At 37.7% G+C, this 15,020-nt stretch overlaps 1 protein-coding gene across 5 annotated transcripts in view; it reads left to right on the plus strand.

Moving 5' to 3' along the window:
* KCNQ5 (potassium voltage-gated channel subfamily Q member 5) overlaps nt 1–15,020 on the plus strand; it is a 260,022-nt gene that overhangs the window by 173,154 nt on the left and 71,848 nt on the right. For all 5 annotated transcript variants that reach the window (XM_052679000.1, XM_052678967.1, XM_052678977.1 and 2 more), the window contains exon 2: nt 2,736–2,826. In XM_052679000.1, coding sequence (XP_052534960.1) covers nt 2,736–2,826 — 91 coding nt within the window. The remainder of the gene's footprint in view (nt 1–2,735; nt 2,827–15,020) is intronic.

Below are 15,020 nucleotides of genomic sequence, written 5' to 3' on the forward strand. Positions count from 1 at the left end.
TATGGAAACAACAAACTTTCTTCTTTTCCTACAGCGTCTGTTTTCCATAATTTTGCTACATGAGATTTCTTCCAAGAGAAAACTTGTATTATGTACTTGGACAAGACCCAGTGCAATGGGGCCTCAGATTTAGTTCATATTACTGGAATACAGCTAAATAAGAGCAATTTTTAATACATAAAAGCAAAGAATACAAGAAAATAAAATTTTAACTGATTCAGAACTGAAGAAAGCCAGTGAAAGGAAATGACAGTATTTTACTGTAAATTCTTAGTCACTTCTTAATTTTATTTTGCCCTCCATGCAGGCTTTAACTAGGAGAAACCTCATTTATGACTGTGCCAGTAGGATGTAATTGTAGGGTGCTTGTATGTGAAGACTGCAGTAACTAAAACTACCAGCAGTGTTCAGGGAGATTTTCCTTTAAAAAAAAAGTGGGGGAAAGGGAAGCAAAGTTGCTCAGGAGTTGAATTTTTACCAGTTGGACCAGTCTTTTATGAAATCTTTAAGCAAAATCTGCTGATCTCTTTATTTAGACTGGAAGATAGATTTGTCAATGGTATGTGACCATTGTTACCCTCCAGTATATCTTGATACCGCTGTTTTATTTACAGCTTTTGATAGAGCTTATCCATAAGATCCTATCAGATTTGATTTTCAGAGTCAAACTTCATCCCAGCAGTTATGTGATGTACTGCTATATATGCCACCAATGTATTATTGCACTGCACATCAGATTTTCTAATAGAAATTCCAAAGAAAAATACTTAATCATATTGTCTGTTGTACTGGATGTATTACAGCACTCCTGCCATATTGGAAGGTCAGTCTGTTATAAGGGGAAGAACAATTTTAGCTCCTGAAGAACATGTGGGCAGATGCAATAATAATGATATTTGTAGCCAGTAATTTGAATGGAAGAATAATTTAGGTTTGAATGGCCTTTCAGGCAATATGGTCCATGCTCCTTCTCACAGCAGGTAATTTCCAAGTCAGAGAAAGGCTTTTTCCAACTCCATTCTGAAAATCTCCAGGGGCACAAATTGCTGAGCAACTTTTTCAATGCTGCACCTTCTCATTGTGATTTTTTTTTCCTTATAACTAATCACAGTTTTTCTTCATGCAAATGATGTTCTCTCTGCATTCCCTGTAACCAGAAATAAATAGTTGAGGCTGAGAACTGCTGTTGTCCCCTCCTTCTTCAGGTTGAGCAAACCCAGCTCCACTCAGCCTGTGTGTCTCCTATGTGTCTTGTCTTGATGTGTGCCATCATGCTGCTGAGTGAGCTTGGCACTAGAAACACCCCACATGCCCCAGTGCTTTTTTGAAAGCTGCTGTGTCTTCGGAATGGTTATGTGGATCAATGGAAACTCATCCCATTGAAGATATATGCCCCATCTGTGTCAATCAGTAATTTATGTGCTTTGTCCCTCAAAGAGATTTCATCCCTTTTGTATCAGTAAGGAGCCATTCTCTCTTTCTTACAGGTACCTACCTGCATTAATATTGGGTTAGAGTAAGAGTCTAGCAAGAATCCCAGCAATTCAGACGGAAGTCAAAGGCCTGCTATTTTTGATTGATTGATTACTGAGCATAACTGACAACTAGCAGTTATCTGACTCTACAAAACTTGCAGTTACTTGCAGTTACTTGCAAAAAAACAGTACAAGTGCTAGAACTTGCAGTGTACAATATATACCACTGCGCACAACAGATGATGAATCAGTGAATGTGCTGCTTAGTCAGTCCGTGGTAATGGAGGTGAAGTGAAATTCTCTTCTGATCCATTCCATAGACAACATTTTTTCACCACCACAGTGGCATTATTTGCAAAGCAGCCTTATAGGAAAAAGTATTATCACCCACAGTATATGCCTCAGGGTAATACCAATTCTTCATGTATGCTTTATGTATGCTCTCTGCTGTGTGGAACAGCCATGGGATTCAGAAGAAATTGTGCAGTGATACTGAGTATTTGCACTTTCCTTGCCTAGAGATTTGGCAGTATGTTGGTACTTTGTTTCATCTGCATATGTTTGTCAGTACCATGAAACGTGCAAGCTCATGTAAGCTGAAAATTGCAGTCATGTTTTCTCGGTTGTGACTGCATGACTTGTGTAAGACCCTCTTGATTCACTCCTACATTTTAACTCCTTCCATTGATACTGAGTTTGTTTCTAGAATGGAGCCTAGTCCTTTAGGGCAGTGGTACCACAGCCCATCTGCCTTTGAGCTTTTGCTTATTAAGGTTTCTTGCTCAGAAGGAAGTTGATTAATATGGGAAAAGTCATAACAGTTAGATGCAATATGTACATTGGGGCTCTGATAACCTCATACAGCCCACATCTGTGGTCTACAGTGGGAGAAATGATCCTTTGGACTGGGTAAAGGTCTCTCCTGTTGGCAATTTCTCTTTTGAGCCACTAAGAGTGGCTGTACTAGATAAATGTACGGGACTGACATGTCAAAAGTAGCATCTGTGTATGTTGGGCCATCTCACCAAGATCTTCATACATTTGGGGTTTTTTTCCATTAATTCATCAGGGCTGCAAAGAGATCTGTAGAATTATGAGGAGGCTATTTGAACGTCTTTAGTTGACCAAGTAATAATTGAATTCGTTTCTGTTAATGAGAACTGTTAATTCATTGTCTTCTGTTAATGTTGGTGGAGAAGAATATAGATACTGGATCAAGGTTCTGAAAAATATTAATTGCTAATATTCTTTCTTTTTCAGTTTTCTGCTTGTGTTTGGTTGCTTGATTTTGTCCGTGTTTTCCACTATTCCTGAACACACAAAACTTGCCTCTGGCTGTCTCTTCATTTTGGTAAGTGAAACTTCTAAATACAAGACATCTTTACAAATACGATTATATACGCTCACATTCTCTCCTTCACAGTGGAATTCCTGAATGCTTTAAGAAACCATACTTTTCATCAGAATTATGACATACTAATATAGAAGATTCCACCATCTTTTTCTTTAAAAACCAAGTCAGAGTGGTTTACAGAGTATGTAAGTGTTGTATTACATTTCTTTACTTGAGAACTGCAGTGTTTTATTACCAATACTTTATCTACTGCAGTTTGGTATTGACTGAAAAGGAACAACCTTTCATACTTCATAAGGTCTGTACTTATTAAAAGGCACTTAAAATAGGAAATTGTTTTATCTTAGATACCAATTTCCGGTAGCTGTTGGTAGATACTGATATTTTAGTGGCAGTTGCAACAGTAGGATGTGGTACCTTCATTATTTTTTCATATTACATGATTTTGCATTCCGATTCTCTCTTTTTCCCTGAGCTACATATAAATGGCTTGAATCCCTAAAACCGCTTAGCATTTTTCGTGTATTGTATAGATGCTTTATTAATCTGCTTCTTGATGGGCTGTTTAGTTTTGCAAGTGATGGCCTGAGGATAAGTGATAGTGCTCATTAAAATATCATTGTATTCCTGGAGTTACTATGGTTATTTCAGTTCCATGCATGCAAAAGGCTGTGGCTCGTTAGTTAATGCCTGAGGTGAAGTAACTGTTGACAAATGCCAGCATATCAATTGTCATCACTGTATGTATCTGAAAGCACTGGTCTTTAGAACAGCTTCCCAATTAATTATAACATAAGCAGTCTGATAAACATAATTGCAGTGTGCGCTATGCCTCCAGAGCACAATGTACTACCATATCAGTATATCTGAATGAAATGACTGTAGTTAGCTAGGTGCAGAAGTGTGGCGTTCTGCTCCATCTGATCATACTGCTTCCTAGCAGGGCTCAATCAGGGAGAACCATGCTTAATGTGGCATTCTACTTCCCAGTCACATTATCCCTGTTTCTGGATAAAATGTCAGGTGGAATTAAACCAGCTGAAAGTGATGGGATTTAATTCTTTACTAATATTTACTTCCATTTCTTGCACAGTTGAGCAACACTTTGCAAATGGAAGTTTGTTTGAATGCTCTGTAACTGTGTTATTGCAATTATTACACCAATTGCAAAGATTTTCTGGTACATAAAACAGGAAAAATTGTTTTGTGTGAAAACACCCAATTTCTGATAGAAAGTAATTTTATGACAGGTAATTTGTTTCCCTCTGTACTTATGCAAATTGCTTGCAGAAAAGCCATTTGTTCTGACATAAAATATGCATTTCCCATGAGTCACATATTTGTTGGTTGTGCTGGTATGCTTACTGCCAGTTCCTCAGCTGGCTGATATGCATGTTCCCTGTGGTTTGCTGTGGTTTTTTGTAGATTGCATGGGAGTTTGACCGTGGAAGAGTTCTTTGAAGCTCTGGGTTTGCTCCCATGGACAGGTAGAGGAATGTGAGCTCCATTAGCCCATATCCCAGTCCTTGCAGAGTCCTTGTAGCAGTGCCCATCAACAGAGATAGGCTGCTTGGGACTTGAGAAAGGAAACTCTGTGAGGCTTCCTGCTTCCATGGTCTCAAAGATGGGCTTTGCTCATCTCAGCAATTCTGACTTAATGTTTTCTGCCATCCTTCCAACACAGAAATGACTGTAAGGAGGAAGAGCATGGATAGTTAATACTTGAAGCATCAAAGCTTTAGTAGCTTGGTCCAGCTTTCTGTGCTGTAGCCTCATGTGTTCAACAAACCCTTGGCAGGAATAAATCTAGTGATGACAAATTTTATGGCTCCTGCTGTGGGTCTCTAATGGAGAAAAATATAAACACAGCAAAGTATGAAATTCCAGAAGCAGGCTAAAACTGACTGGTTTATTCCAGTTTATTGGTATGTGATTTGCTCCTTCTCGGCATACTGAATCATTAACTGATATTAGTAATGTTATCAAAGCAAGTTATTGCAAACTCAAAATAAGAAAATAATGCAATTCTGCCTTAACTCCGGAAGAATTACTTTGGCTGTGCCAACAAATAATTAGTCACTAGAGTTTCCACAACCTTCTACTTACAGTGATTCACACAATTCCTACAAGTGTGTCGTTTAGTACAGACAGTTGTATTAACTGTCAGAGATCTGTTTTAATACCATTTTGCTTCGTGCTCGAGATGGAAGATGGGTGTTTATTTTCTAATGAAGTACAGTACAACAATCTGTAAAGCTGCCTGCTGGGTTTCTGTGAACTGTTTGCTTCACAGATTTATTCCAGATGGTACCCCCTAGAGCCATGTTAATTGGCTAAAAAGTTAATGTAATGTTTCTTCAACTTAATACCTGAGCTGCTGCCTGCACCAGCTCCTGTGACTTTTGACATATTGCAGCTATTAGCAATTACATGGGAAGGTTAAAAGGGAAGTATAAATGAGGTAAGCAAACCTTTTTCTCCTTCCCACAAAGGCCAGAGGAGCCGAGAAGATTCTGCAGTCAGTCATTCCATGTATCTATCTATCTGTCTGTCTCCCTGAGCTTCATCTTAAAGGGGAGCAGAGAATACAGCCCCGAATCACTGCCTCTTAAATGCTCTCTCAGAAAAAATACAACGGAGTTCAATAGGTCTGCAATAGCTCTAAGTAAATAATGTTTAGGAAAGAAGTATTAGCTGAGGGCTTCTGAGGGTCAGCAGTGGTTAATGGGCTCATCTGGACTGCAGAAAATCCCAAGCCCTGCTCTCTGGGCCAGCACAAAGCTGCCACACTGCGTCACACTGCACCCAGCCAGGGCTTCATTTCTAGCATCTGAACAAGCACTTCTGGATTCTTAGGCACCTTCTGCTTATCAGGGAGCCTGTCGGGGGAAATGCACTCAATATTTGAGTTCTATGTTTAAAATAAAAGTCTTTCCGATATATGAGTATATGAATTGTTACTACATCAGTAATGAATTTGGTTAGGTTTGCTTTCAGGAATAATAAGCCTAACCAGATGGAGAGAGAGCATCAGATAAAACTCCTTGTACCTACAATTGTAATTATGCTTTAGCCTCATCTGTGCACATAACTTCTGACGTTCAAACTGCAGTAGTGATATATCCCAGACAGACAGTAGAAGAAAATCTACTTAAACATCAAAAAAAAGCCACAAGCAGCTGAAGAATCCAACCAACACAGCAAGAAAGTAATCTTTGGCGTATTGCTGATCTCCTGCAAGTACATTTCCTGGCACTTTATCAAATGGTAAACACAAGGGAAGTAAAACTTAGGCTGGGAAGGCAAAATCAAATCTTTTGGGGAAGGCAGCCAAGAAGAAAAATAACTGGAATCAGAGGGCATTCACTCTCATGACCAAACTTTCTGTATTTTAAGATCATTTTCAGCTGAAGCTATGCAAATAGCTTGTTCACTTCTCTTTGTTTGCTGTCTGTTCAAGATAATGTGAGATGACCCATAGAGAGTTGGCAAATCAGAAGTCCAGATAGTCTTGTATCAGATTAGATGTTTCATTTGACCTGGCATTTACACATTTTTACTTTTAATGTTTTAGAACTTCTGGCTTAAAGTAAAAAGCTGTAGAAAAGAATATCATTTTCATTTGAAGTGGCAAAGAATTCCATTTTTTCCATAACTTTCATGTTTAATCAAGACAGAGGAATCATAAAACTCATGAATTTCTGTAGAATTGGTTTAATCAAATCTGTTTTGTCTTTTTCTTTGAAAAGGACTGGGATGGAAAACTACAAAAACTACAGTTCTACAAAATAAGGGCATCTGAAAATGTGCTCTGGGAACATGTTCTTCAGTCAGTAATAACTGCCGGAAACATAAAAGCAGATAGTGTACAGTAGGTGAAACTAGCTTCTGTGCTTACTGTGGTCACTTACATAGATCCAAAAAGAGAGTCTAGTGAGTGCTTCTAGCAATTAAGCTCTTCCTAAAATTTTCCTCTTCTTATATTACCCCGTAAATGAAATGTAAAAAGAGGATGATTAAAAAACATAGCATATAGCTGCTCTGTAGCAGGCAAGTGTATATTCAGTTATCTTTGGTCTAGGAGAGTGAATCCATCCACCAGAATATAATCATATAAATGATAGCTACAAAATTTTAAGGCTAGGCAGAACAGATTTTTAAAAAATGGTGGGTAGTGTTCATTTGGATCAGTTGTCCCACGACTTGAATCTTCTTGTGACAGTGGAACAAAGACCATGAGACATGAAGAGAGAACAGAAGAGATGATACTGTCAGCATTCCAAACCAATCAACAAACCTTTAAAACTAATATACACACACTGTAGGCAAGGTAAGAAAGTAGAATAAAAATGATTTCATAACAAAGAAACACATCACATAGAAACTAAGAAGGTATCTGAAAAATCTGTTCTCAGCAGTGCTTAGGGTACACTGTAGATTTCTTATATATTCCTGTTCCTATGTAAGTGTCACTTAGCTTATCCTGTCCATTACGTTATATAGCCATGTGCATAAAGTCAGTAGAAAAGATGCTGGTACTAATAACAATCACTTTCTGACTCCTTTTGTTTCCTAGTACAGAGGACTAACATTGCTTCAAAGGCAGAGAATGCACTCCTAAGAAAGGACTGCCATTATTGCAGAAAGGGCCTTCTAGCCAGCCATTCAAGGGGACACTTTCCCTAGGAGAACGCTCACAACTTGAGGATATGGAGATTGAGTGGAAAATGGGGAAGGATTAGAAGTTACTGATGAGGTGTCATGATTCAGATTAACAGGAGTATAATTCTTTGAGGAGAGAGAAGCACATCTCAGTTTAAACGGATCAACACAATTGTGCTAAAGAACCAAACCAACTGTCTAGCACTCCCTATAAGGACAACCAAGCATCATTCCTTGCACAGCCGCTCTTCCATAACATGTCTTCCTCCTATTTTTATCATTTAAGTGATAGTAGTATGGCAGACTACTTATAGGTCATAAGTGTAGCATTTTACATAGATGCAGATTTGCAGTAATAGTTTACACTCTACTCGACAGTATTGAATAGGAGTTTGATAAGGATCCAAACTTGTTATATGGATAGTGAGAACTATCTTGTTAAAACAGGCAACAAACAGGTACTACAGATTGTAACAGTAAAAATGGATTGATATCAATGTCTAAATTCAAACTTTGAATTCAAAAATTCGGACCTGACCCTTGGTAGGGAAATATTAGCTTGCCAAATTGAAAGTACAGAGTCAGAAATAATGCTTACAGGAAAAAAATCTACAAAACATTATATTATCAAAGGAAAAAAAATGCTGAAAAAATGGTGATATCACATCAGTGATATCAAAGGTGTTTGGAAACCTAGAAGTAACCCCACCATCTGAGCAACTTGCAGAAACAACTCAGCCCCTTCAGCACAGATGTGATAAAGCATGCCAACACATGTTGCTGCAGTCAAAATGTGAAGTTTCCTCAAGTGAGAGGAGAAATCTGATCACAAGATTTAGTTTAAGGACTTCACAATCTGTGGTATGAAATACAGACAGATATAAAAAAATTCTGTAGGGATCAGATGCAGATACATATAACAGGAGCATTAAGAATTTTTAAGTGTAGATGGTGGCAAATACTAAGAGACATACCGGAACTAAGTCCAATCCTGAGGACTCTGAACTGAGGGTGAGTTGCAGTGATGAATTAGCAAAATAAGAACTGGTTGCTTTGAATTTAGAGGCTTTCATGGAATGCCTAAGGAAAGGATGTATGTCATGGACAGGATAATAATTCTGGTATCAAATCTGAAGCTGACAGGAATTGGCTGATTACACCAAATGTAGATATGATCACAGGAAATGAATGTCTCACAAAGATATATGTATATGTTTTTGAGAGGATGTGGAAGGATTTTGCTCTTCTCTTTTTCCAGAAGACCAAAATTCCATGAACTTTGAAAAACAGAGTGTAGGAAAAGCTGAAAAACGCTCCACAAATGGCAGTTGTAAAACTCAAAATGTGATATACTAGATTTAAAAGCTTAATTATTGGAGTCAAAAGAGGGGAGCAAATCAACTTCTACACTGAATCTAGAGAACTGAATATAAATATTGTAAATGAAGACTCACACAAGTAATAGAAATGCTGACATGGCAGACGTGAATGACTTCCGTAAAGACCTGAGGCATAAGCAGCATTTTGAGAGCTTGAGTGAAGTACCTTCCCAGTCCTATTTGCCAAAATTTACCAGTTTTCATATAACACTTTCTTGAAATTACTTTCTGAGTGTATTTGGTACTGGAAACATTTCCAACTACATCATCCCAGATGGCTAGAGGTCTCCCAGTAATCAAAGCATACATTGATATGCTCCTACAGAAGCTCTGTTGATGAACTAAGGGAAACTTCAAGAAGAAATAAATAGGAATGCAGCAAATATCATTTGCTGAATCTCTAGGTTTTATCAAGTCCAAACATGCAAAGACGGAAGAATAAAGGAGTATCCCACTCCCCTCCACTTTTCAGAACGCCAAATGTTACCAGTTAATTCACATACATGTGTCCAGCCATAGCAACTAGTCTAAGCCCGTTGCATCAATACGAAATTAGCATGGATGCCAGAGCATAAAAGGATTCAAGGTCTGTGATTGCTCTGGCACCTTTCTACGTTTGTTCTGGACAGAGCTAAAGATATCAAATTCTTCACAAACATTTCAAAAGGGAGGTCTGGGATCTGTGTTGCTACAGAGATGTGCTTGAATGTCTGCCTGTAGCATGTGACATAATAAACATGACAGCAGCAGAAAAAAATGCGTGAAAAAATCACAGAGGAGATGCAAAGGCCTGGGTACAGCTGTACAGCACTTCATTGTTTAGACCATGCAGATAATTTTATAATTAAAATGAGACCATTCACTGCTCATCTCTTGCTACAGAGGAAGAAAATGTAAACAAGTATAAGGTAGGATACAAAGATGATGAGAAAGCAGAGGATTTTTCTATAGTGTGAATTTTATTGTGTTGTCTCCATTCAGGAATTATCTCAGAAGTGTAGTTGTACCTGGCATAAACAAATGACCTGGAGCAAAACAGTAAGTGTAAATCTAAGGTACGGGAAAGCACGGTATTTAGGGATGATGTTGTGTCTGGGGTAGAACAGGATAGACGGTGAAATCAACATTTGCTATTGCAGTTTTCCCTATCTGGAAAGGGGTTTTCAATAGTTGCCAGGGTCTTTCTGGAAGAAACACATCCCCCAAAAGCCAAAAGGAGCTTTGGGATAAGTTCACTGATGCATGCACTTAGATGGTAAGCATGGTAACCTACAGATGCTGTGTGGAGGGAAATTACTTTGGTAGTGGATCTTGGTGCTTCAAGGGCATTTGTTTCTGTAGCATCCCAAGCTGTCCTGGGCTTTCTGTCCTTCCCCTGTGGATTTAAAGGAAGATTAGCACAGTTTCAGTACTAGAAATTTGGTCTGATATGGTAAACACTATAAGTAATCAAATGGCAGCTACTTTATTCCAGTGTGCATTTTTGCTGCCTGAGTTAAAGCTGTTTTTGCTTGACATAGAAATTCTGGGCTTTTTTTTTCTGTTGTAAATGAATAAGGAAACATGACTGATAGGTGCCATATCAGATAATAAACAAAAAGCTAAAAGGGAATTGGATAGCAGAAGTCTTATATAATGTGCAGCTAATTAAAACTAAGCATACACTCAGGTTTTAATATTATATCAATAAACTTGAAGCTGCATATTAAATTAAAAGGCACAGAATTGATTTCTTAATAATGCTCCATTAACATATAATCAGCATGGGAAATCTTAATTATAATTTGGAAAACCAGTGTTGTAAAAGTATCACATTCATTATAAAATTGATAATAGACCAAAACAAAAGGGGATATTTCACACTTACTGGGCATTGCTGGGAGCTGCACTGCAATCTCTGGTTATGATTTATATGCCAGACCAAGGGTCTGCTCTGGTTTATATTTTCATATTTATGGCAGCCTCTTCTACTGCTAAACTGCTGTTGGAGAGAATTAAAACATTTGTCAGTGTATCTACATGCATGTAAATACGCTTGTTAGCTTATTAGTTCAAAGATCATCCCTTCTAATGCTGAATCAATAATAATAATAATAATAATAATAGATTAATAGAATGGCTTATGTTGAAGGAGACCTTAAAGATCTTCTGGTTCCAATGATCTGGTTCAAATTACACCATTATTTTGAACAGTAACATGCATATATTCTTATCTGCTGATTTTAATCTGGAAAGTGGCCAGAGTAACAGGAGCATTCTGAGTCCTACAACAGCTTCTGCAACACAGCTGTTTACAGCTCAAAACTTTCTCAGGTTTCACTGAAATGGAGTAGCACTGCACTGCCATCACCTCCCAACAGTGTCTATTAACGACAAGAGCCCAACTTGGGTGCTCAATGCTTTGAATCAGCTGAAGGTTTTTCTGCTTGAAAGGAGGGTGCAGAAGCTGAGGTGTTCTTGCTTTAATTGAATGAGAAAACATTCTCATCTTTTTTGAGTATGTATACTAAAGCATTGCTATTTGTATACTATCAACTATTCATCCTGTGTCACCATAAAGAAATTTCAGCAGCTGGTGACATTCTTAAAACAGTCAACAAATGAAAGGATGTGAAAATGTTTACTCTTCCTCTTTTACCACTGATTTGGCGACACCTGATGTCCCTGTTGATGTGTTTTTAGGGAAGTGGGAACAGCAGCTCCTTAGTTGCTGTCGGATGACTTCATTCCTCCTATTCTTCCTGTTGTGTTGATTGAGAAGCTGCTGATTTACACCAGATGAGTATCTGCAGTGCAGCTAAACTACAGAGATATTGTCTTCAGTATGGAAGCACTTGTAGCCTGATTAAAGCTTATTGCAGGGTATTAATTTAATATGTTCAAGTACATGTCCTAGGTTCCTGATAATGTCATTTATAGATCCTTTTCTCTGGTGACCTCAAGGCAGGCAGGCAGTCTGCAGCTCCATTACCCTATTTCAGCGGTCTTTGGAATACATAATATCCCAATTTCCATACAAGAAGTATAATTAAAATAACAGCAGAGCTATTGTCTTGTGCATGGATGCCTTGTATCCAAACCTGGTTTATTTATATGTTTCAAAATAACGGGATCTTCCTATAAGAACTGCTCAGACTGCTCAATTTTAGTCATTTTCTCATCATAGAAATGGCTCTAACTACATGAAATGATAGTCTGCCGTCCAGACACCTGATTTCAGCAGCAGGAGTGCATCAAATTATTTTAAGTTTTAATAAACGATTATGTTAATGAACAAGAAAGCTATGATAAAAATCTTTCTTTATTTTGTTTTGTTTTAATGTTACACTGAGTAAAATACTTATCATTAAAAACAATCTGGGAAGGATACTAATACAGACAATTTCAACAAATTGTCTTTGGTACTCTAATTAGATGGGCAAAATATAAGAAAATCAAAAGCACACACTGTAGCTACCTTGCATGAAGGTCCTGCAGGACCTTTTGCTAATAGAAACCTTGCTCTGGATGATCTCTTATTTTCCTTCCATTTCATAACTCTCATTGTTCCAGTGGCAAAGCAACCAAGGCACATGCAGATGTAAAAAAAACCTCAGGGACACACTGGCATTTCCATTCCTTATGTAAAAAACAACTGAATATTTTAAGCCCAACTGTTTCAGCCTTGCTTCTTGCATATGCATAGCTCTCCATGACAAGAGAAGCTGTGCATGTAGAAACATTTCAGAATGAGATCAGTCTGGATGAACTGTGCTCTGAGTAGAAAAAAAGACTTTCCTCTTTCTGAAGTACCAGTGGATCTGCCATGCTGGTTTTAGAGGGAGACTAGCTGTGAGTGTAAATCAGCCAGGAAAGTTACAGCTGAAATCACTGTGGAGCAAGGACTGAAATGCATCTTGGAGTGGAAAGGATGACAGTAGATTTGACAAGGCCAAGGACAACAGTAAAGGCCAGGGGATCCTTGCTGTAACATCAGGGGAGGAATAGGCTGTTTACCTGCACATCAGTTCAAATTCAGCCATGCTAAACTTGGAATGAAGCCAGATTTATCATCCATAAAAGATTTTTCCCGTTCCAAAGTAAAAGTGGTTATTATATATCTCTTAAGTGAACCAAAATTAATGATGTTCCATCATATTATACACAGGAAAAAGATACTTCAAATGTGTCATTTCAAGAGCAAGCCTGCAAGTTGTATTTGTTCAAATGATTTATTCCATCACATGCCTTTTTAATTACGCTCTGATTTAATGTTTCAATTGCTAAGAAACTAAAAGCAAGTTATTTAAAAGTCTAGATTTATGATTAGAAGACATTCTTTGGTTGTTTTTTCTTTTTTTAAAGAAAGGTCCTTTTTGGAATGCATCCTTCCAATTGTCCATCACAAACCAGAAAGCTCAAACCAGTACAGCTGCTGTAGAAAAAACTAATGTTATTCCCTGGCCTGAGTTAATCTTGACAGAGATTTGTCTTTACATTGTGTTTGATTTGCACTGATTACTGAAACATTACTTGTTTCTCAGTCGTGTGGGACTCTCTCTTTCTGGTTTCAACCTGAACCAATCCAAAACTGACCCATAAAAGTGCTGTGAAGAGTTTCTGTTTGAATGTGTTTACATTTTCTGCAAAATCCTTTTCCTGCATTCATGATGATGTTTTCCTTTTAAATTCAATTTTCTTTAAGGAAGTAGGAGGGGCTGGGATATAAAGACCATTTTGAAATATTGCTATTTCAGAATGTGCAAAAAGAAGTGCAAAATCCCATCTCCACCTTATTCAATGACTTTTCTGTTATTCAGCCTTATACTGTACTTTAAAACCTCCAGAAATTTGGTATGTGTAAGAAGGCCTGATGCAGGATTTTTTAAATCATTCCAGCACACAGAGCCACGTTTAATATACATGAGCTCACTTACTGTAACTACAGCTGCTGTTTATAATGTTCCCTTAACTAACAGAAAGTTTAATTTTGAGAGTGTATCACTGTGCATAAGTTTGTAATGTTGCTAGAAATTGTAACTGTTTTTCCCATGGAGTGAACAAAGATTTCTGCCTCCAAGCAGAGACCACACAGTAAAAAAGACTCTCAAGCATGCTTTCAGCATACAACGACTCTGCTCATCTTTGCATAATTGAGTGTTGTAGCAAATAGTGCTAATGGTAGTAAAGATGACAAATGCAAAGCTGCATAGCACTAATAGGAACCGGAATATTAAACTATCAAAAAATTAACACTTTTCAACTTCTACCAGCAGTTTTATGATACTAATTTAATCGAAATGAAGCTATAGAATAGTCCTTTGTGCATCATTAAGCGCTCTCCATTCATGCCAGCTTCACAGTGGGGAGGCCTAGCAGGAATCTTGGGGTTTGGGATGTGATGAAGGACTCATTCCTGCCTGTGTGGATCAGCTCCCACACACAGCACTGCCTGCACAGGCTGAAGGATGCCTGTGACATCTCAGGGTGCTTACTTAGGGAGATGTTTCTTACACATCTGTACGCATAGTAATTTTCTAGGAAAACCAGTGAAATGAAACAGAATGTGACTTTAACAAGGAAAAGATTTTACTAGAAACAAAGAATGTTTCCTTTCTTCCTTCAGTATCTGTTATCCCTACCCCAAAGTGTAACTTCTCAGAAAATCAGATGTCAAATGGCATGGACACATGCTTTCAACCCCTGTAGATTCAGAGACATCATCTAACAGTGTTTAAATCAGATTCAACAATTGACACTGTAAAAGTGGTAGTTAAACAATTAAAATGCCAGTTCTTCCTTTTTCTTTTTTCAATTTGTCTTCTTTTTATTCTTGGCCCACACAATTTCATACAAGGCGATGATGCACCACGCGATAGGCAGCTGGTACAAAATACAGTTACTATATGGAAAACTTTTTCAGCTTTACACGTAATCTTTTCTAACGTACAACAGCTCAGTCATTGGAATTAAGCTGAAGTTTGCTAAAGATGAATAAAAAGCAAATCTTAAACAGTCACACTCATTTTTCCCTGTGTTCTTTTCTTCCAAAAACATTAATAACACTTTCTTTAGCTGCATTTTAGCAAAGGGATCTCATTTTGCTTTTGTGATTTATGAATTCAGTATGAGATTCACAGAATTGGAAATGAAGACAATAATGAGGGCCTA

The sequence above is a fragment of the Tympanuchus pallidicinctus genome, unplaced genomic scaffold, assembly GCF_026119805.1.
Source record: "Tympanuchus pallidicinctus isolate F22 unplaced genomic scaffold, pur_lepc_1.0 scaffold1, whole genome shotgun sequence".
Classification (NCBI taxonomy): Eukaryota; Metazoa; Chordata; class Aves; order Galliformes; family Phasianidae; genus Tympanuchus; species Tympanuchus pallidicinctus.